The sequence below is a fragment of the Penicillium lagena genome (assembly GCF_028827675.1).
Source record: "Penicillium lagena strain IBT 129212 chromosome Unknown utg000003l_segment0_segment0, whole genome shotgun sequence".
Taxonomy (NCBI): domain Eukaryota; kingdom Fungi; phylum Ascomycota; class Eurotiomycetes; order Eurotiales; family Aspergillaceae; genus Penicillium; species Penicillium lagena.
The window spans coordinates 485,580-506,675 of NW_026623224.1; the positions used below are offsets into that span (position 1 = coordinate 485,580).

At 51.6% G+C, this 21,096-nt stretch overlaps 8 protein-coding genes across 8 annotated transcripts; 2 read left to right on the top strand and 6 right to left on the bottom strand.

Moving 5' to 3' along the window:
- Positions 1-59: 59 nt before the first annotated feature.
- Positions 60-1,050, bottom strand: N7510_005329 (bZIP transcription factor; the record flags this gene model as incomplete). The annotated part of the gene is made up of 4 exons (XM_056977255.1): positions 60-157; positions 268-345; positions 430-598; positions 670-1,050. The coding sequence occupies 4 exons, from the start codon at positions 1,048-1,050 to the stop codon at positions 60-62; spliced, it is 726 nt and encodes a 241-aa protein (XP_056833287.1).
- Positions 1,051-3,483: 2,433 nt separating this feature from the next.
- N7510_005330 (uncharacterized protein) lies at positions 3,484-4,274 on the bottom strand (the record flags this gene model as incomplete). Its single annotated transcript, XM_056977256.1, has 3 exons — positions 3,484-3,690; positions 3,759-4,046; positions 4,104-4,274. 3 exons carry the CDS (start codon positions 4,272-4,274, stop codon positions 3,484-3,486), a joined length of 666 nt encoding a protein of 221 aa, XP_056833288.1.
- A 2,259-nt stretch (positions 4,275-6,533) lies between these two features.
- Positions 6,534-7,988, top strand: N7510_005331 (C2HC5-type zinc finger protein; the record flags this gene model as incomplete). Its single annotated transcript, XM_056977257.1, has 1 exon — positions 6,534-7,988. The coding sequence occupies one exon, from the start codon at positions 6,534-6,536 to the stop codon at positions 7,986-7,988; it is 1,455 nt and encodes a 484-aa protein (XP_056833289.1).
- A 672-nt stretch (positions 7,989-8,660) lies between these two features.
- N7510_005332 (HpcH/HpaI aldolase family protein) lies at positions 8,661-9,651 on the bottom strand (the record flags this gene model as incomplete). The annotated part of the gene is made up of 3 exons (XM_056977258.1): positions 8,661-9,347; positions 9,400-9,523; positions 9,584-9,651. The coding sequence occupies 3 exons, from the start codon at positions 9,649-9,651 to the stop codon at positions 8,661-8,663; spliced, it is 879 nt and encodes a 292-aa protein (XP_056833290.1).
- A 345-nt stretch (positions 9,652-9,996) lies between these two features.
- Positions 9,997-11,780, bottom strand: N7510_005333 (cytochrome P450; the record flags this gene model as incomplete). Its single annotated transcript, XM_056977259.1, has 3 exons — positions 9,997-11,380; positions 11,443-11,632; positions 11,693-11,780. 3 exons carry the CDS (start codon positions 11,778-11,780, stop codon positions 9,997-9,999), a joined length of 1,662 nt encoding a protein of 553 aa, XP_056833291.1.
- Positions 11,781-11,967: 187 nt separating this feature from the next.
- N7510_005334 (SDR family oxidoreductase) lies at positions 11,968-12,961 on the bottom strand (the record flags this gene model as incomplete). Its single annotated transcript, XM_056977260.1, has 3 exons — positions 11,968-12,406; positions 12,479-12,604; positions 12,669-12,961. The coding sequence occupies 3 exons, from the start codon at positions 12,959-12,961 to the stop codon at positions 11,968-11,970; spliced, it is 858 nt and encodes a 285-aa protein (XP_056833292.1).
- Positions 12,962-15,012: 2,051 nt separating this feature from the next.
- Positions 15,013-17,910, top strand: N7510_005335 (Cytochrome P450; the record flags this gene model as incomplete). The annotated part of the gene is made up of 6 exons (XM_056977261.1): positions 15,013-15,090; positions 15,140-15,769; positions 15,826-16,695; positions 17,088-17,218; positions 17,269-17,623; positions 17,758-17,910. 6 exons carry the CDS (start codon positions 15,013-15,015, stop codon positions 17,908-17,910), a joined length of 2,217 nt encoding a protein of 738 aa, XP_056833293.1.
- A 245-nt stretch (positions 17,911-18,155) lies between these two features.
- N7510_005336 (MDR family MFS transporter) lies at positions 18,156-20,114 on the bottom strand (the record flags this gene model as incomplete). The annotated part of the gene is made up of 4 exons (XM_056977262.1): positions 18,156-18,803; positions 18,855-19,286; positions 19,352-19,717; positions 19,767-20,114. The coding sequence occupies 4 exons, from the start codon at positions 20,112-20,114 to the stop codon at positions 18,156-18,158; spliced, it is 1,794 nt and encodes a 597-aa protein (XP_056833294.1).
- Between the last annotated feature and the right edge of the window lie 982 nt (positions 20,115-21,096).

Here is a 21,096-nt window from a genome sequence, read left to right on the forward strand (position 1 = left end):
ATCCCTCTGAAGCATTGGTCGGCCATGCGACGCGGGCGTGGGGTTCCGTCTCTGCAACCCTACTCCCCCTTCTCGAGTAGTGCATCAATACTATGGATACCAAAGAAGAGCGCGCCAGAGACATCTTTCGACGTACAGGGATGAAGATTGTAGAGGTCTAGGAATCCGCTAAATTTAATCTCAATAAAACAGAAAGCCTTCAACACCAATGCCAATGGACACTGTCATTGGATTGAGGCAGGCCATTGCTGCCTGCTTGTCCTCTACTGAAGAGGATTTCCCCGGAGAGGTCATCGAACTGCTGGAAACCACGCACATATTCGCTGGTTTGCACACCCTGTGCTCCTTTGGAATATGGACTTAGAACTACACCCATTGCGGATACTTCATTGTGTCCGGTATTCCAAGATAACCGTTTGCAATACTCACGGGCTTCCACTTCCAACTGCCACACTCGGGCACGCAACAAGCTATTCTCTTGACCTAGAAAGTCAGAAGACTCTTGTAGCTCATCTATCTTTCTCTGAAGATCTTGCAGATGCTTGACCTTACGCTCTCGAAAGGCCCTTTGCGAGGCACGATTCTGGGCCCTACGCTTCTGTGCAGTGTGTTAGCCAAGCCCATTTCGCTAAGGATAATTATTGATGAGTAAAAGGAAAGGCAACACACCATATTTGGCTCCGATCTCAAAATCAGTAGCTTGTTGCTAGACTCCTTCCCCTCGCCCTCCAGCCGCTTTGTCCTACTTCGTTCATTCTCGACGTTCTGCATCCGCTCCTTGAATTTTCTCTTCTTTCCGGGTTCATAGACCTTTGCAACAGCGGAGCTTCCCGGTGGTCCTGATAGGCGGTCTTCCGGATTGTGGCGTTCGAAAGACTTCCAGATACTGAAACTATGCATACGAGGGCGATGACCTCCGAACCCCACAGCATTACTGTGAGAAAAGGCTTCGTTGAATTCACTTGAAACTTGCGGACTCGGATCAAGAGACGAGGCATCGCTAGAATGGTCTTCCTTTTTGTATCCGGACTGTGGGTCGCCGCCCTGCATTTTGGATAAAACTGATTGTGCACGATGGAGATGGTGAATTAGAGACAACCCTGAGGATCAAAGATAAGGCAATAAGTGAACAACAGCAAAAGTTGAAAGGATACGATGTCTACTCTTATAGAATCGTACGATTCGCCTCCTACTCTGGCGGATTATAGGTATAGTAATTGCCCAAGCCAATTAAGCTCTACTCGAACCATGGTTGAAACGTGCTGGCCTATCACAGCAATCCACCCTCGATAAGATAGCGCCAAACGATCTTGGGATGCAGAAGGGACGGGAATATCAGAACGGCAAATGCAAGCGCAAGCCTGGCATTGGGCTACCGTTCTTATTCGCCATTCGAAATCTCCTGTCACTTGAATACAATTACAACCGCAGGAAATTGCCGATAAACGCTGCTGGCTGTTTCTAGTCTCGAAAAGTTCAATTGATGACTGCCAACTTCCTAGTCTGGCCCACAAACCTTGAAGTTACTTACATAAAAAAGGGGGATTAGAAGATCAAATCTCCTCTCGCTGGGTTTACAACCCCCCCCCCCCCCCCACAACAACAAAAAGCCCAAGACAACATTGAGTTTAGTAATTAAATGAAATACTGTACGCATTCCTTAAGAATTTACTCTTGCTCACAAAGTCGAATTTCATATTTCCTCCGATTCTGAGGTCGAACCGGATCCCTGTTTCGAAGATACGAATTTCCGAAGTAAAGGTCCCGTGGGCCTCTTCAGTGGCGCCGCAAAAGTCTGTGACCCCCAAAGTACCCTTCTTTACCGCCTCCTTATACGGTAAATACCGTCCAGCAATAGTAGATTTTGAGTGATGTGGACGCTAATTGCTGGCAGAATAATCGCGCGATACTTCAGGGGCCTCAGACTTTTGCGGTGCCACTGTAGGCTGACACCAGACGATCTCGCACCAACAATCCCTAAACGAGCATTTCAAGCCTACGAAATCCGCGACCACGTCCATCAATTGCTTCTATCTCTAAATAGATACGCATGATCACTAGATGCTCAACTCGCTATAGAAAAGATCTAAAGAAGGGGAGGGAAATGCGGTTGACTTGCCATGTGATCATGAGTACCCGCCCCCGAGAAGTCGGGCCCTCGTCAGCGAGCGGTGAGGGCGCGCGGATACTGTAGCATTTCCTCCATTCCCAAAACCATTACTTGAAACCACTTTTAAGTTGTAACCAGCAGAACAGTTCCAAGGTCGCATGAACTATAAATTTATAATTATTCAGGCTTTCAATCCAGACTGATCCATGCGGTATAGCTATGGGGAAGCACGTGGTGTGGCGGCTCGGTTCCAAGGTTATGTAGGGACGCATGGCTTGACTTAAACTCAAAATCTTTGATAGTTCGAGTTTATTAACGTTCGCCGGAATGAGCGTCCTTAACATTCAGTGGGAGTTAAAACTCTTACATAAGGGAGCTAGGCTTAACTTGCGTGATATGAAGAGCAGGTGAATAAGGCACTAGAACTGTGGCAAAAAAAACACGAATTGAGTGATACTTCGAGTTGGCAGGGTAAGCTCAGGAAATAAAGGGATTCAAGGGTCCAAGATGACTTTTATTCACATGAATGTGATCCACCGTATTTCAATGGAGCCCACGCCCCCGTCTGTGGAACTCAATCTGATATAGTCGGACGACCTTGCTAGAGATTAAGATATGGATTCCAGAACTGCGAAGAAGTAAGACTTCAGAGACTATAGTTCAGTTCAACTAATGGGACTAAGCCGTAGTTCATAGAAATTCTCCAAGCTGAACTGAACTGACTACGGTTATCTTGAACGCTCTATTGTGTGACTGATAAACGCTTGCCACCGCGTCCCCGATTTATCATGGTCTTGGTTCGGCAAAATCTCTTAGTCTTAGCATCTTCCTATTTACCAATTTGAACTATCAACTTCTACTGTCTTGATTCCCAACTGATCTCATCAATCGTACTCATGATAACCCACAGACGGCTGATTCCTGATACGGGCTTCCCGCTGTGGACTACCCATTCATCCGTATTGAACAGTTTCCTATTCTGGGTGTCTCTTGTGGACCCGCGGCTGCCTGAACACCAATATTGTCCATTCCTGAGGTCCGGCGGTGCGATCTTCAGTGAGGATAGTTGCTCCAACAGCTCCAACAGTCACGTGAGAGATGACGGATGTTGGTGAGTGTGTGTCCAATTAGAAGGGGCCCCGGAGTGAGTCCAACTATCTAGACTATGAGCTGACTAAGTGAGGTCGGTCCCGCGGTCACGTGACCTATATACGGGCAGTGCTCCAACAACGGATTCTCAGCGAGTGCTCCGTGAGTACTCATTGGATGGCTCAGAATTGATTCATACCGAATTCCACATTAGCATCGCTCATTTTATTATGTACTTCGTATTATTCACAAATAAATTTCATGTGCAGCGAGAAAGGCTCTGTTCAAGTTTCACATACATCCACATGTTTCGAGAAAATTCGCACTCTCTTCTTTAGAATTATTTTGACAGCACTGAAGGAAACTGCAATAAAGATCATACAGGTCCAGAACCCCTGCAACGGAAGTAGGAGTGCTTCAACAAAGTTCAGCCCAAAATTTGGTGCGGAGGGTTTGATAATGGCGTACAGCCTGTTGACCGTTGCAGTGACCTAAAATGAATTCTGGCATTAGCTTCTCTTAGGTGACAAATAAGGAGAAAGCAACGGAATAGACAAACCCATGTGATAAGTGCACTGACAAAATATAAGACAGCATATTTGGAGTATGCCCAGGCAGCTTTGTTCGTATTATTTGAGGGCGTATGCGCCAATTGTCTGGACCTAGCTGATCTAGTTGATTCTAATACCTGACTTTGCTGGACCTTCCTCAGATCCTGTCGTATCAGAAAAATCTTCTTTCCTGTTAGAGTATATATGGTCAGAGATAGCAGAATCATAAACCACGCAGGCCCGTAAACAAGCACGAAACGGAGATATGCCCAGGATGGGCGAATCCAGCACCATAACTAGTTGCGAATTTAACAGAAAAGGTGATGCAGTTTGAGTGTCCGCGGTGTACTTACAATAGCCGGGCCATATACTCTCCCTTTAACTCCATTCTCAATAAACAAGAGTACGATTGCAGGAACAAGTGGAAGTCCGTAGCAGACTATTAGATATCTCCACTCCAGTGTCCGCAACTGGGATTCGTTATAACCCCGGAAATTGTGACGTATACATTGCAGGCCAAGCATAGACTCCAAAGTAGGTCCGCAAGTATGAACCTTGACATGACTCACTCGTTAGTGGAGGACATGAATCTCTAACCCCTGTTATTCATACCACCGGATAAGGAATCCTTGAGCTTGACACAGCGTTGTGGATACAGTGAGCCAGTCTGTGGGTGCTGTATTAATTAACATGGTTATAGCTGATATAGTATTGGCCCAGGTCGCATAAAATAATAATCGGTGAACTGGCTTGCGGAATGCTGAACTAAATGTGAAACTGGTGATGATGAAAATTGATGCTAGAAGAGATATGGTCGACATTGCGCGTATAGCAATACGAATAGAGAATAACTGATCAGGAGTAAATGACTCTTCCATATCACGGTTTTTGTTCCCACTAGAGGTTGAGGTTGAAACCGCATGGAGTGTGGTGAATACAGTTGGTAGGGTACCCCTAGAAGAAAATGAGTATCACTTGACTCTGGGTAACCAGTACGGTCATTTATAACTATGTATTCTGAGACGTTCTAGATACATAGCTTCCAAATCCAAACGGTAAAGGTCCTGTGACTATTTAACGCGCAGACGAATCCACGCCTTGGCTGCTTTAAACCAGTGTTCCACAGATTCCATCAATGAAATATGGCGTAATGTGACACCCTATGGTATCCGAAGTAAGATGGAATGGACCACTCTAGGGTTTTGGTCCGAGTAAGTGGCAAAAATTATAGTTTTGTGAACCAAGGCGCACCAACCGACTTATCTCCAACAATGTCCGGTAGACTCAAGGCCTCAGGGCCTTTCCCAAAATGTTTTTAAGAAAGTCGTGGCCCGATGCATCCAAGTCCTGTTGTATTTGACTCCATCCCTCCCCGAAACTGGTGCGATCACCTACACTCTTTCGATTATTTCACCATTAGAAAAAGAATCCGACTTCAACTAACAGCCACATTAAAATAAACAAAATACTAGAGTATGGTATTCTGACTAGCTAATTCTAACTCTTCAATCATAATCTTATTAATTTGTATAGCTGTCGAGTTAAGAGCTGTCGAAGTTCGGTTATTTTTGGTGTTTTTGGGGGCAAATAGAAAAACTAAACCCCTTTTGAATTTCGTTGTCAAAATTAAACCTGTTTTGTTTTTTCGCAGCATTCATGTGTCCATTCATTCCTCCAGCGGCAATTCCTACACTGTATAGGGATGTCAAAACGAAGCCTCTTGAAATGAAATTTGAAATTGACCTTGATATCTTGAAATCGCTTCAGCTTTATGGCAATCGTTGCTACAAGATGAGTTTGCCGAATGGGTTCCAGAGTTTGCAGAGTTGATCAAGTTCAGCAACCGGAGTTTTCGCTCTTGGCCGTTGTACTCCACGCCAAAGAAGGACATGCCCTGGATACATACCCCCGGAGTGACACTGGTCGGAGATGCTGCGCACTTAACGTAAGATGACTATTATCAACGACTGTACTCTGCTGACGAGTTACTACTTCTAGCATACCCACCGGAGATGGTGTCAATAATGCCTTGTGCGATAGTGTTCAGTTGGCCAGACAGATCATCAAGCATGGAATTGATAATCTGGAATCTGCTGTTGTGGAATATGAGAAGGCGATGCTACCTCGCGCGGTTGCTGCAATTGAGAAGGGCCAATGGTTTACAGAGCATTTTTTTGGAGCTGACGGACCTCAAGACTTCCTTCAGGCTGTTCGTATTCACAGTGGAAGAAGTCCTTGAAGAGAATCGAGCCTATGTATAGGAACTTCCTTAGTGCCAATTTCGCATTTTTGAATAAAAATCTGACCATCGACAAATGCCTTAGCGAGTAGAACACTTGCATCTCATAGTCTTAGATACCGATAATGTTCTTCTGGGAGATGGAGTCCTTTGTTGCTAGCCTAGGCCTTCTAACAAAGCCGAGCAAGGTTTAAAAGTGATACGAGGAAGTGTTATTCGCATTTAGCCGTTCTTTCCCTGCGATCTTTGATTCTCGCGAGAGGCCATTGAAATAGCCACTGTTCGTGGGTCCCCGAACTAGACATCAACACATCTTCTCGTTGGACTTGCAATCCGCCCGCCCATTTCACACATCATTTCTGGCGGCCACCGTCTCATCGTATTCTGCATTATTATTTTACTCCATTAGCTCCCTCATCTTGATTGCGTTAGTATAGTGTATAAGTGATCAACTCCATAACTACGTAGTTCCTGCTGGCGGTGAGGTGGGAACTACTTCCCGCACACGCTTCGTTTCTCTTCCACTTTCACCTTTCCCAACAATATGGCCCTCACTGCCTGGGCCACTCCCAGACTTTCCCAACTCCTTCCCCTGGACGAAGAGTCACTCGTGCAGATCATCGACTACGCTGCCAGTCTGCCCAAGGATGCTAGCGCCGACCACCTGAAAAACCTCCTGGGCGACTCCCCCGCCGCCCTCGAGTTCATCGCCTCGTTCAACGCCCGCCGGGACTCCTCTTCACGAAGCGAACCCACACGTACCGAAACGCGGACCAAAAAGAAGAAGGCACCACTTCACAGCACCGGTCCGCCGCGACGACCGGACAACTACGGCGATGTGGGTGGAGGGTACAAGAAGGCCGAGCAGGAGGAGGACTACATGTCATCCTCACAACTCAAGCCAGTGTTTGCTATGGGATCCTCATCACATGGCTCATCCGCTTCCTCCTCTCGTGTTCAGTCGCCCATGCCGGCAATGAAGGCACCGCCGTCGGCCTCTGGACCGGTGCTCTCCGACATGCTGCCGAATGTACGCTCGAAGGCAGGAAAGCCCGCCCGACAGGGAGGCTCGGCCAGTTCCTCCAAGGGCAGCGATTCGCTCACTACGAACAACATTTCGGACCTGACGGCCGCCATCGCGGCATTAGAGTTGTCCACCAATCCGACGCTGGACGCGAAGAGGCGGAAATGCAGTTGCTACGCCACAATCCACCCGTTATTTGATCCCGCACCGAACTGTCTCAATTGTGGGAAAATTATTTGCTCGCTGGAGGGTTTACAACCGTGTTCCTTCTGTGGCACCCCTCTTCTCTCCGCAGAGGAAGTGCAAAGCATGATCCGTGAACTACGCGCCGAGCGCGGCCAGGAGAAGATGCGGGCACATAATGAGGGCGTTCATCACGAGGGCGGCCCACGACCTACTTCTGGGTCTTCGTCACCGAGCAAACTCGATGCCGCCAAGGCACACCGTGACAGGCTACTTCAATTCCAAGCGCAGAATGCTCGTCGGACAAAAGTTGTTGATGAAGCAGCCGACTTTGAGACACCGAATGTCGCCTCAACGTTATGGATGAGTCCAGCGCAGCGGGCCCTAGCGCTGAAAAAGCAGCAGCGCATCCAGCGCGAGATGGAAGACAAGGCTCGTCCGGAGTGGGAGAAGAAGAAGACGGTGATGAGCTTGGATATCAAGGGCGGCAAGGTGCGACGCGTGTATCAGTCTGCCGCGGCAGAGCCAACACCGGAGCCCAGTGAGCCTGATCCTTATGATGCGGCGGAAGAGGGTCCGGCAGAACCTTCAAGTGGTGGACATGCGTTCAGCCGGAACCCACTTCTCGCTGCTGGAGGACTAATGCGTCCTGTCTGGCGTGCGCCGGAAGGTAAACCCCCAGACCAAACGGAACGGACAGAGCGAACACAGACGTGGAGGCGCGTGCAAGACGACAATGATGACAACGAGCAGTGGATTCTTGATGGTGGGCTGCACGGATACAACACCTGAGCGGCAGGTCAAATATTTCATTTTCGATACCCTATTTCTATTCCAGGCTCTTGCCGGAAACAACTGGATCCGACCATTGACCGTGCGCAGTATTGTGTCTCGCTCTGCGGCTGCATCGTGAGTCGCCTGTGGAATGGATCATTATGTCCGGGCGACGCTGGAATCACATACTCAGCAACCCAGAGGGCCATCTCAGCCGCCGCCTCCGACACATGTCGGTCTATCAGCTGGACTCGATGATGATTTACGGCGAGCAGATACTCAACCATGCCTGGTAAGAATCGAATGCTGGCAGTCTAAATATCACGCCATTTATGGACTCGATTGAAAACGGTTATAGTTGATATTTCGAGTGCTTATCTCAAATTCGCCTTGGAGTCTGAGAACCGCATCACGGTGTTTTAGTCTCAAGGGTTACACACGGACACGCTCGAGCAGCATTGATCATTTGTGCCATAGTTATTGTCCGCTACATTCAGGTTCAATTTTAGGTTGTTATCTCTCTGAAGGTACCACCAAGAAGGAACGGTTGAGGACGGGGCGCCTGAACTAGCTCAAATAGACCTAGGTGGCTTATTTCAAGACTCAAAATGATGTACTAGTCATCTAAACGCGCTCATTTGATTCCCTACACAGTAGAAATCGTGACCTCGTCCCCATGAGACAAAGAATCTAATATCCCTCTCTCTTACCTGCCGCAGCTGTGCCCTTAGCCGTCGCCAGCTCCTTCTGCATTCCATCACCAATAACGCCAACGTCCGTGTTGACAGAGATCATGTGGAAGCCCTGCTCGGCGCGGACCCGGGCATCTTCACCGTTGGTACAGAAGATGGCAGCCTTCTTGCCAGCTGCATTAGCAGCGGCCAAAGTGCGCAGGATGGCAGCTTCATGTTCTGGACCACCACGCTGGACGCCCATTTGCTTGGCGAGGTCGAAGGGACCTTGATAAAGGGTTAGTAAATCTTCCATCTCAAACAAACTGAGAGTCATCTCATCGCACTCACCAATGAAAAGGACATCAATCCCATCCACCTTAGCGATCTTCTCCACATTCTCAACACCCGACCGCGACTCAATCTGCACAACCACCATGACCCCATCATTGGCGTTGTCATCATGGTCACTCCCGGGCATGACCTCCGGGAAAGAGTGCGTGGCAAACATGGGCCCGTACCCACGCGTCCCCAGAGGCGGGTACTTGGCGTAACTGACAATCCTGGCCGCATCGGCCTCGGAATGGCACATGGGTGTCATGATGCCATGAGCGCCTGCGTCGAGGGCGCGCTTGATCATCCACTCCTCACCCCAAGGGACGCGGATGATGGGGCTTGCGCGTTCGGCGCCGACGGCGTTGTTGAGCTGGTTGAGTTTAGTTTGCTGGATGCATAGGAGGCTAGAAACAGAAACGTACCTCATAGTAATGCGAGTCTGAGATCAGCCCGTGCTCGGCATCGACGAGGACCCAGCTGAATCGGTCAGCGGGGGACGCGGACGATCTGTGCAGAATAGTTTTGGCAACGGCGGCGCTGGGGAGCCTGTGCGGGAAGAATCTGAGTTAGTCGAAACGAATCCTAGAATTGGGTATAAGAACATACGTGAGCCAGAAGCCCCAGGCCACGGATGGGCCCTTGAGCGCTGTACGGATGGCGGTGTTGAATGGCATGCTGAGTGAGTGTCTGGGAGGTAGGGAAGAGGGACGGAACAATTTCTGGTGGACAATCGCGGGGTGCGCCAGAATCACTCGGCCTTGTCCCCGCTCGGAACCTCGGCGGGATCATGGCCCGAGTGACTGGCGAGCGGACTTGCGCCGGTTAGTATTAGCTCATCGCAGGGCGTGGAGACGTGGGCGCGTGGGGGTCAGTGGGGGTGCGGGCTAAACTAGATAGAGCAATAAGTGCTACCTTCATACCTATATTACACAGGCACCCTTTCTGTGATAATTATAATTAAGAATGACCATAAGGTATACACCATGTAGGACAATATCGATTTGATCCCTCGGTGATAATCATGGAACGATCTTTAACGGCGTTGCGCCATCGCTCCTTAGCTTCACCACGACCTCGACGGCATCAGACGCTTTGGGCTCTAGAATGTGCACAGGCAAAACACCATCGTCCGGAGCAGGCACAACAATCTCCCCACCCCCGACAGCCTCCAAGTCAAAGGTCAACACAATCATTGCCACGAGAGACAGGATCTCGGTCGTGGCAAAGTGCCGCCCAGGGCAGAGAGTCTTACCACCTCCAAACGACCGGAATGCCGCCGGGTGGACGCTCGGCCTTGCCGACCCGCCCTGCTGCGGCTTGAGAAAACGGCCCGGGTTGAAGACGTCCACGTCGTCGCCCCAGATCTGCCTGTCGGCATGGATCACGCCGCCTGCGACCTGGACCACTGAGTTCGCCTTGAGGAGGTACCGCTCCGCCAACATTGTATCGGTCTTCACGAGGCGCGTTGAGAAGTTGTTCGAGCCCAGCCGCAGACACTCGCGGAAAACGGCCAGTAGAATAGGGCACTCGTTTTTCACACCGTCCAAGCTCAGCGTTCGCTCGCTCTCCCTCTCACCCGTGATCTTGGCCAGCTCGCCGCGCACGGCGGCTAGCAGTTCCGGCCGCGCGAAGATCTGCAGCACTACCCAGAAGGTCGTGGTGGCCGTATTGACGATACCCGCAAACAGAAAGGACAGCTCTGAGCGCGCAGTGCTGGAGGCGGGCCAGCCGTACTCCTCCGCAATGGCGACACGCTTGCGTACGATCGCTGCCGCCTCACTGTCATGGCCAGCGGTGATGTACTCGGTGAAGGCGGCCGCCAGGGCCTCCCGCCCGCGGTACGGCTTGCGTGCGGTGATGGAAGGCGCGAGGCCCATCAGCAGGAGGCCGAGACCGTGATCAAAGTCCCAGAAGGCCTGCTCTAGCTCTGGGTGTGCGGCGATGGGGTTATTTGGCCCGTACAGGAACTGCGCCGTACCGACCGTTACAAAGTGGCGCACCCACTCGAGCAGGTCGACCTTGATAGTCGGCGCTCCGCCGGGCTGTCGGTACTGCAGGTCTGCGACGTAAGTGTTGATCTGGCGGCTCAGTTCATTAGCGGCGCCAGAGCTCAGGCTTTCCAGCGCCTCGCCGGGTCCGAGGTTGCGATACATCATGTCGTGCATGTCAGCCAGGAAGCCACGCCGCTCGTCGCCAGGTTCGGGATCCAAGTTCTGGCGGACGGCGGCGACGGTGGCATCGTCGAGCCCCAGCACGCGCTTGGTGATATCTGGCACGAGAGGGGTGAAGGATAAGGCGCGCGAGGCCCGTTGGACAGCGGCCGCCAGAACCGGGTCCGTGACGACGTAGATGCGCGATCGGGGCACGGGAAGAGTGAATATGGGCTTGTCGCGATTGGTGATCCTGATAGAGTTGGTCAGAATCAGGGGGATTGCTTCCCGTATGCCAGGGCTGGTCCTGCTTACCCTATGGACTTGATGTAGCGCCCACCATTGACGATCATGCCGAGCAGGTGGCCCACAAAGGGTACCACACTGGTAATGACGGGCGGCTCTTGGGGGTGCAGCTTGGCTGAAGATAGATAGAAACTCGAGATAATCACCACCATGAGGGCCGCGGCCCATGAGGTGGTGACCCCCAAGAGGGGCCATTGGTCTGGTAAGAGCACGTGGGTCATGTTGTCATCCTGAAAAAGAGTTTATCAGAGAGTCGCACTCCCGAGCGTTGTGACACCCTTGCCGAACAAAAGAGTCCAGTCCACCCCGGGGAAATTGAGACGGTGAAGAATGCGGGGAGAGTCCATGCGCAGGGGCGGGTGGGGGCCAGAGGACAATGCATTTTTTTCATAGGTTAATTGGGATCTATATCATTGTCCCGCTTTACACCAGCACGCGAGCTGACTGGAAATCAGGTAAAAGAAAGTATGCTTCTCCGTATTGGATTGTGAGCGATTCACACATTACATTGCTATTGCCCAGCCCGTGTTCCAATCAATCGATGTCTGTAGAGGTGGCGATGGGTCGGGTAGCCTCGAGGTCCCTCTGTAGCTCGCCAATCTTGGACTCCAACGCATCCACACAGTCCTTTCCCAGGGGCATGCGAAGATAGTCGTAGCCTGTAACGGTGGCCTGGATGATTGCCCGTGCCGCCTTATCAGGGTCTCCTTTCACAAAGCCGGGAATGGACATCATCTGTCGAGTCCCAGCGACCATCTGCTCTACCACAGTACCCTTGTAGCCCTCGCTGAAGCCGTTCTCGAACTGAGCTGGGATAATGATGCGGCTGGAGAATGGCGTACGGAAAGCGCCCGGCTCCACTATCAAGACCTTGATACCAAGTGTCTTCACCTCGTGGGAAAGTGACTCGTGAACAGCCTCGATGGCGAATTTACTGGCAGAGTAGGTGGCTCTTGCAGGGCGGGCGATGAATCTGTTGGTTCCGTGCAATCTCTCCGTTAAACAGTGGGCTGAGAAAGAACGAGAAATGAACCAATCAACTTACCCAGCACCACTGCTAATCAGGACAATGTGACCGGAACCTCTTGCACGCATGGCAGGGAGACACGCCCGAACAGCGCGAAGTGGCCCATAAAAATTGACCTCCATCTGATCTCGCACTTCATTTTCACTGTAATGACCTCAATCAGCAAGGTTGTTCCCAGCATGCTAAAGAGTATCCCGAAGCCACGCACCTGGTATCTTCAACACCGCCAATGAACGCGTAACCCGCGTTATTGACCAGGACATCCACATTGTGTTCCTGAGAGCACTTGGCGAATTGATCGTATGCATCCTTTTGAGCAGGATCTATACCTATCCAGATGCCACCTTTGGCCGAGAATTCGGGATGGGCGATTTCAGCCTTGCCGACGTCACGGGTGGTTCCAATGACCTTGTAGCCTGCCTTGAGAGCTTCCAAAGAAAGCGATTTACCCAGACCAGATGAGGCTCCAGTGATCAGCCAGGTGGGGCGTGCTGCTGCCATTTTCGTTTCTCCTAGCCTTTTGAGCGTAGAGAAATGCGAAGTATTGGTTAGTGTTATATGAGGGAAGTGTGCGGAGTTAAGAACTTATCTCCTGGCACTGTTAAGAACTTATCTCCTTGCACTATTAAAAACTTATCTCCTTGCGCTTTTCATTTACTAAAGTAATGCGATCGGACGAGTTTACCTTTTTCTTATTTCTTTTCATGCATGGTGGGTTTCCACGGTGAAAGGGCTGTTGGTCCGGGGCCAAGGCCTATGTGATTAGCCTAACTTTCTCCTCGAATGAGGCTACGGATCCCGAAGCTCTTACGGGCTATTGATTCAGTCTATATTCGTCTAGGTACCTTGGAATTTCTTGTAAGCATAGCAAAATTCTAAATTCAAAACCATGGCGCCTATCTAGGCTTTTCGGATTTCCGTCACATAAAGCGCCCTCCATTGCACTCCAATACATGCCCTGTTACATAACTAAAAAGGTCGCTTGCGAGAAATAGCAGACACCCAGCCGCCTCCTCTGCGGTTCCCAGACACCCTAGGGCAATATCCGAAGTATCTCTAAACTTCTTTGCACTCTTTGCGACGCCGACACTAATCTCGTTTCCGTTCACTATCATCTTCTGGCCTGGTTCAGGAGGCCGAGTCATGCGAGTGTCCATCCAACCGTAGACAACTGCATTGCATCGGACATTTTACCTGTTCATCTCAGTAAAAATGCATATTATAAAGACTTTGTCTCTCATGCCGTCCCCATTCCCTAGCAATTCCCTTCGTCATCCCAACAATACCCGCTTTGGCCGTGTAGTAATTGACCTATAGGTGAAGTTATATTTAGAACCAAACAATGGCTTGGATAGCAAGGTACGTAGTTAGGCAAATAAGCATACTTGACCCAATTGACCATGTACCCCCGAAAATGAATCTCTTGGATTCTACTGCGCTACCCTCGGAAAAAGTCCTGATACATCTACGCAGCTGGAACCGAGCTTGTTGCTAGCCACTTTAGACGTCGTTAGAGCTAAACCTGCTTTTTGTCGGACTTATTGTACTCTGACAGATTGGGTACCCAGATCCCGAGGGACTAAGCTCGTCAAATGTGGCTGATCAGGATAACCGAAAAAATGAACTTTCACTTATGTACGAAGTACTGTGAAGTCGTCACTGGATTAGCTGTTTACAAGGTGCCTGAAATCGATCTCTATTAGATTCGATTGGTGCCTGAGGTGTCAGCGCCCACCTGTGCACCTCCATTCCGCCATGTTGTAAGAACGCAAAGAAGTGCCATTTGAATGGTAGTGATGTTCATTCCTATGAAACCATTATCGTCTGTTGGGCTCGAGGAATGAAGATACTACCAAGAGTTCAGAATGGTCTTTCTCTATGCTGTGAAAGTAGGACGCGCAAATCGAGATAGTTGTCTGATAAAACGCACTTTGAAAAGCTATGATCCGCCTTTATTAATCCAGGACGGGTAGTGGCGGTATCAAAGCCAGCCCTAAATACCTGAAAGAGCCGTTCGAGGGGTGGATAGCTTCATCCGGTGAGATCATTTCATTCAACCAAGTATGATTCCTTCCGGGACTATGGTTATGTCAATGCAACCCATTCATAATTGCAGCGAAATTCCAATCGACTATTGAGAACGGGGATAATCCCTGTTCTCCTTCCTAGAGTAGCATCCCCTTTCAAATCCGGAACACTTCCTGATCTGCCGACCTCCAGCCCACCACAGCCAACACCTAAACTCATGCAAGATAATGCAAGCCCCCCGCTATTAACGAACCCCACGACAAAAAAATACGCAAAACAATCCTCTAAAACCCCCCACGAGGTAATCGACCGCCCCTAACCGAGCACCTCTCCATCGTTACAAAGAATAAGCTGAGGTGACTAAATCCGGGTGCGTCGTCATTGACCCCCGGTTGGGCGCGGGTATCTTCGGGCGGGAGTATAAAACCAAAGACGGGAGGCAGCCACCGAGTCTCCTTAAAGACCCAAGCATTCATTGATTGACTGAAACGACACACCGCCAAAACTAGGTATATGCTCGTACGATGCTCGTCGAACCGGTACTGGAGTGTTTGTCGCTGACGAGGGTCGCGTGTGGATCGGGGGTTCTGCTAGTCGCGGCGGTATGTGACTTCCCTTCAAAATGAGGAATCCGGAACTGATTGGCGATAGACCCTGGCCTACGCCATCTACAATGCCTTCTTCCACCCCCTCCGCCGCATCCCGGGGCCACTCCTCGCAGGCCTCACACCCTGGGTACAGCTATACCATGGCCTAAAAGGCGACCGCCACCTGTGGCTGCACAGGCTACACACCCAGTACGGGAGCCATGTGCGCGCAGCCCCAAATTTCATATCTGTCAACACCGACCGTGGCCTGCACGACATCTACGGACACGGGAAGCGGCTCCAGAAGGCTGATTTCTACAATGCCTTCCCCGCCATCAAGACTGTGTATAACACGCACAATGTGATCGATAAGACGATGCATGGGCGCAAGCGGAGGGTACTGAGCCAGGCGTTTTCGGACCATGCACTCAAGGGGATGGAGGATGTTATGCTCTTGCATGTTCGGCAGCTTTGTGCTGTGCTGGCGGGGCATGATGGGGGGGACTCTGATGGGGATGATATTGGAGAAGAGAAGAAGGGAGCCGTCGTGCGCAATATGGGCGATTGGTTTAGCTACCTGACCTACGATGTGATGGGCGAATTGTGTTTCGGGAAGAGCTTTGACATGCTCGTCTCACGAGGCAAGAGACACATGGTGAAGCTTGTTGATCGCGCCGCGAACAGACACTATGTGGTGAGTATTTGCTTCAGCAGACCCAGCCCGACCACTAGCTAACCCGTCCCTCGCAGTGCGGGCTCTGGATGCCGTTGGACAGATGGCACCTGGACCAGATTTTCATTCGACAGCTAACGCGCGACCGATGGAACTTCATCATGAACTCGCGGGTCGAAGCCAGCGAGCGGGCCAAAGAGCGTGCTCAGGCCGGCCGCGAAGCGAAAAAGGACTTTTTCTACTACCTGCTCAACGCGACGGACCCGGAAACGGGCAAGGGACTGAGCACACCCGAGCTGTGGGGCGAGGCGAACGTGCTGATGATCGCGGGCAGCGACACGACGTCAACCACGCTGGCCGCGGCGCTGTTCTACCTCGTGCGCCAGCCAGGGGCGCTGTCGAAACTAAGCGCCGAGGTGCGCGGAGCGTTCAACGAAGTCGAAGAGATTGTTAGCGGCGCGCGGCTGAACGAACTCGTCTACCTGAAAGCAGTCCTCGACGAAGCACTGCGTCTCGCACCCGCCGTGCCCGGCGCAATTCCGCGCGAGGTAATGGCCGGCGGAGCGGTGGTGGACGGTGTGTTCCTGCCAGCCGGCACAAACTGCGGCACGCCGACATACTCCATCCACCGACAAGAGGCATACTACCGGGCGGCGGGGACATTCCTACCGGAACGGTGGATCGAGGGTGCGAGGTGCGAAGTGGCCGACGCAAAATGGACCACGAGCAAGGAACAGGTTGACACGGCGCGCCGGGCATTCTGTCCATTTAGCATTGGGCCGCGCGGGTGCATTGGCAAGAGCATGGCGTTCATGGAGATGCGGGTGACGCTGGCAAGACTGGTGTTTCTGTTTGAGATGGCGCTGGCGGACCGGGTGGGCGAGGACGAGCAGGGCCATTTGGCGCTGGTGGATCACTTTACCAGTGCGAAGAACGGGCCGAATGTGGTGTTTCGCCACAGATAACCAAGTGAAGTAACTGTGATCCATAAATATGCTCCATGGTGTTTTCTCCGGAATAGGTGTAGTTGTAGGTATCTTTGTAGTTCGTGAGTTAATTAGTGCCAACACCACAAGGACACGGTGTCTTGGCAATGATGGACCTTCACCACCACCACCGCGGCCACCACACTTAACTAACCACCGACTCAAATGTACAATGCGGCGCCGCAATGCCCTCCGCGCTGACCGTGACGTTCGTTCAATCGACCATCCTCAACGCATTGGCCAACATCTGCGCTCAACTAATTGACCAACGCAAGAGTCCTGTCCGATATCCCCCATCGTCCCCCTGATATCAATCGAATCAACAACTAACCTTTGTGCCAACCCAAAAACAGAACCCTTTCACCCTCAACACCCTCGCCCTCCTCCAATTCATCACCTATGGCATCCTAATCGTTCCCATCAACTTCGCCTGGCAACGCGCCCTGGAGGCACGATACCCAGGCTTCCCGTCGCGCGCTGAGCTGTCCCGCCTTTGGGACTGGTGTTGGTGCTGCTGCTGCTGCTGCGGGGAAGTCGGGGTAGGAATCGCTCGCGCAAACGCTCCAAGTCCGTTTCGTCACTGCGCGACTATTTCTCCTCAAGCCTATCCACAGCACCATTCTCCCTCTCCACGCGCGATCGGCCACGAGATTGGTATCGCGCCGCTGCTGGCGGGGGCGCCGGCGCGCGACTACCCAGCCACCATCGGCGGGAGAAATCTGCGCAATGGGCGCCTCGCTCGCAGAGTTCGTCGGGGCTGTATAGTTTTGTGATGAAGTTTATCTTCGATCAGACGGTGGGGTCGGTGATGAATATTGTGCTTTTTATTATTTTGATTAATGTACTGAAGGGGATTGGGGTTGTGAGGACTTGGGAGCTGGTTATTGAGGTGAGATTTATCACTCTTCCCGTTCTACTGTCTACTCAGGTCCTTTCCACTGTCCCACAGTACTGTGCTACCCACAGACAGACGGACAGACGGGTGCTGTTTATTTATAGGACTATTTACTGACAACATTCCAGGACTTCCCGCCTATAATGGTTGCTCGACTCAAATACCGCCCCATCGTGTCCTCGCTGATGTACACCGTCGTCCCTGTGGACCGCCGTGTGGTCTTTGGGAGTGCCTGCGGTGTGATCTGGGGCATTTATCTGAGTCTGTACGCGGTGGTCTAGATAGATCTTTTTTGGTCTTTTTGTATTATCTTATCATCCTAGAAAGAGTAAAGGAAAGAAGCGAGACAGAACGGGACGGGTGGTTATGGAAGAGAATGCAAACGGATCCAAAACATCAACATCAGCATCAACATCAACATCACAACACAACAGATATTATCACTAAACGTATGTGGGCTGGACAGCACAGCCTCAGAGAGAGCAAAGAATATGCATGAAGGAACGTTAACCCTCACAATCCTAACTTAGACAGCGACCACCTCGGGCTTCTTGCCCTTGACGGAGATCCACTCGATGAAGATCGGCCCGACGAGGGACAGAGCACCCATGCTGACAGCAACATAAAAGGTCTGGGTGACAGCATCGTTATACGCGCTCAGAACCTGGTGCAAGAATGGACCAGGCACGATAGTGCGGATCATGGTCGCGCCAACTTTGAGGAGACGGCTAGCATCGACCTCAGGCGCATACTCGCGCAGGTTATGCACGAGCTGATTCTGGAAGACATTCTGCGCCACCGAAACAAACACGGCGCCACCGAGCGTCTGCGCAAACATGACAATCGCCGTGCCGCTGGGGACGTCTTCGCGTTTGAGTGCTGTCTGGGCAACCAGCATGGGCTGCTGCATGCCCAGACCGAGCCCGATACCGAATAGCGCCTGGTATCCGATCCACTTGGAGTGGTTGGAGTTTGTTTCTAGGGTTGTGAGGAGGCCAGCGCCGATGGTCATGATGACGGACGAGGCGAGCATGAACGGCGTGTAGTAGCCGCATGCTGTCACCAGGCCACCGGCGAGAATGGAGACGACCACGACGGAGATGATCAGTGGCAGGTTCATGATGCCGGATTTCATGGCCGTGGCGCCTTTAATGGCTTGAAACCAGATGGGGAGCTAAAATATGGTTAGTTTCACCCGCAGGTTGCCGGAAAAACAAGCACATACATAGTAGGTAATAACGAAGAAGGCCGCGCCAATGGCCAAGGCATACCATGCGGCGCCCCAGATATTCCGGTTCTTGATCAGCCGCACGGGCACAGTAGCCCGATCGCCGCCCCAGTACTGGATGCCGACGAAGATGAGGATGCCGACGCCAAACACACAGAACAGCGCGATGATGCGCGGGTCGTTCCAGTCGTACTTGGTGCCGCCCCATTGGAGGGCGAGTAGCAGGCTGATGACGGAGGGGAGGAAGAAGATGGAGCCAAGCAGGTCAAATTGCGCCAGCTGTTGTTGCCAGGGGAGATCGTTCTTCTTCTTGATGGCACGGGGAGCCTTGAAGAAGACCAGCACGAAAAAAAGGTGATTGCGCCGATGGGTAGGTTGATATAGAAGCACCACCGCCAGGTCAGATGGTCGGTAAAGGCGCCGCCCATTCTGCAAGATAGATATTAGCGATATCATTTGACAATAAAAGGAAGAACTTACAGTGGACCGGCAACACTCGCAATACCAAACATCGACCCCACGAGTCCCGTATACATAGGCCGCTTAGCGAGCGGCACACTCTGGCTAATGATGAGTATGGAACCGGAGAACAAACCCGCCGCACCCAGACCAGCAATGGCCCGGCCACAGATCAAGCCGATCGAGCTGGGGGTCACGCCGCAGACCAGCGAGCCGACCTCGAAAATGGACAGGGCCAACAGGTAGATCCACTTGGTGGAGTAGAAGGTGTAGAGCTTGCCAAACATCAGGGTCACGGAGCAGGTGGTTAGCAGGTAGGCGCTTCCGTACCAGCCTACATCATTGAGGGAGTTGAACTGGTCGGTGATCTTGGGGATGGCGGTGGCGATGATGGTATTGTCCTAATGTTCATTAGTACATAGATAGAGGTAGAGATAGATGCATTCTTACCAGAGCCACACAGAACACACACAGGCACAATGCAATGGTGATCAGGGTCAGTCTCCAGGACGAGGGATATTCCTGATCATCTTGGGGAGCCTGTGCATCTCCATTGTCACTCTGATTGCTCGAGGCGGAAACATTATCGGTCGAAGCACTCTGAGCCTCCTTATTCAAGTCCTGAACAGCTTCCTTGGAGGAATTCTCCTGTCTCTCATGTTGACTCCCCTTCTCACTAGCCGCCTGGGAGGATTTCCCTCTACTCTTCTGCGAGAGGGCATCCGAGTCCGACGCCGATGCCGATGAAGGGTCAGAGCCCAAGTCCTTAGGCGACTCTGCCTTGAAGAAAGTGGACATTGTCGTAAACTGCCGAGTCGGACGGGGAAAACAAAAAAGGGAAATGCAGCAGAAGGCAAATCAGAATCAGAAAGAAAGAGAGTCAGGGGGGGAGGGCGAGGGCTGGTTAAAAGGCAAGCGCAGATTGGCAACGCAGCTGGGCCATTTGTCCTGCAGGCAGGGAAACCTTGCCGATCCAACGTGGACAGGAGGACATACATCCAAGGGTACATCTTGTAGTGTCAGTACATCTTGCCATGTGGTGCGTGGAATGCTCCGTAGCGAGTGTCAGTGGTTCATCAGACTACCATGATCGACCGGCTGGTCGATCTTGTTAGTGTGTGAACCCGCTCAGCCGCACCGGCCCAGACTGAGTCGGCCAGGAGACCATGCAAGGATGGCCTGGGGGCAGGGTGGAAGGGCTTCACCCCTTGCTCCGATCGGCCACTACCGCTTGCCAGGACATTGGCAATATGTGGAGGAAAAGGGCGATTCAAACGGTCAGTGAAAGGGTCAGGAAATTAATTCGCCTGGTCTCCTAGAGGGATGATCGGAATAATACACTGTGTTCCAAAAAAAAAAAAAAATTCTTTTTTCACAATTAGGGTACAGGGTCATCGCCAGGTCTACCCTTGGCCCCTCCCTCGCACGAAGACTGCTTGTCTGGCAGCAGTCTGCAGCCATTGCTGATGTACTCTCTCCTGTTGACTCACCTGCATCCTGGCCGAAAGATGATGTCAGGTGTCTCGCTGGCGACCGCTGATGGACACGTCTCCGGAGGATAGTGCATAAGGGTGGAATGGGAGAAAAACAAATATATAGTCCGCAGTTCGACACCCTTTACAAGCAAACACTAGAAACATAGACCAAGAATTATCAATGGCACTTTCTTCTCACTACCATCACTTTCTATAAATCAATCCAATCGATTAATTGCCTCACCCACATAATAAACATCCGCTGAACAATCCTGCTGACAGGCACTAACCATCCCGGGTTTAGT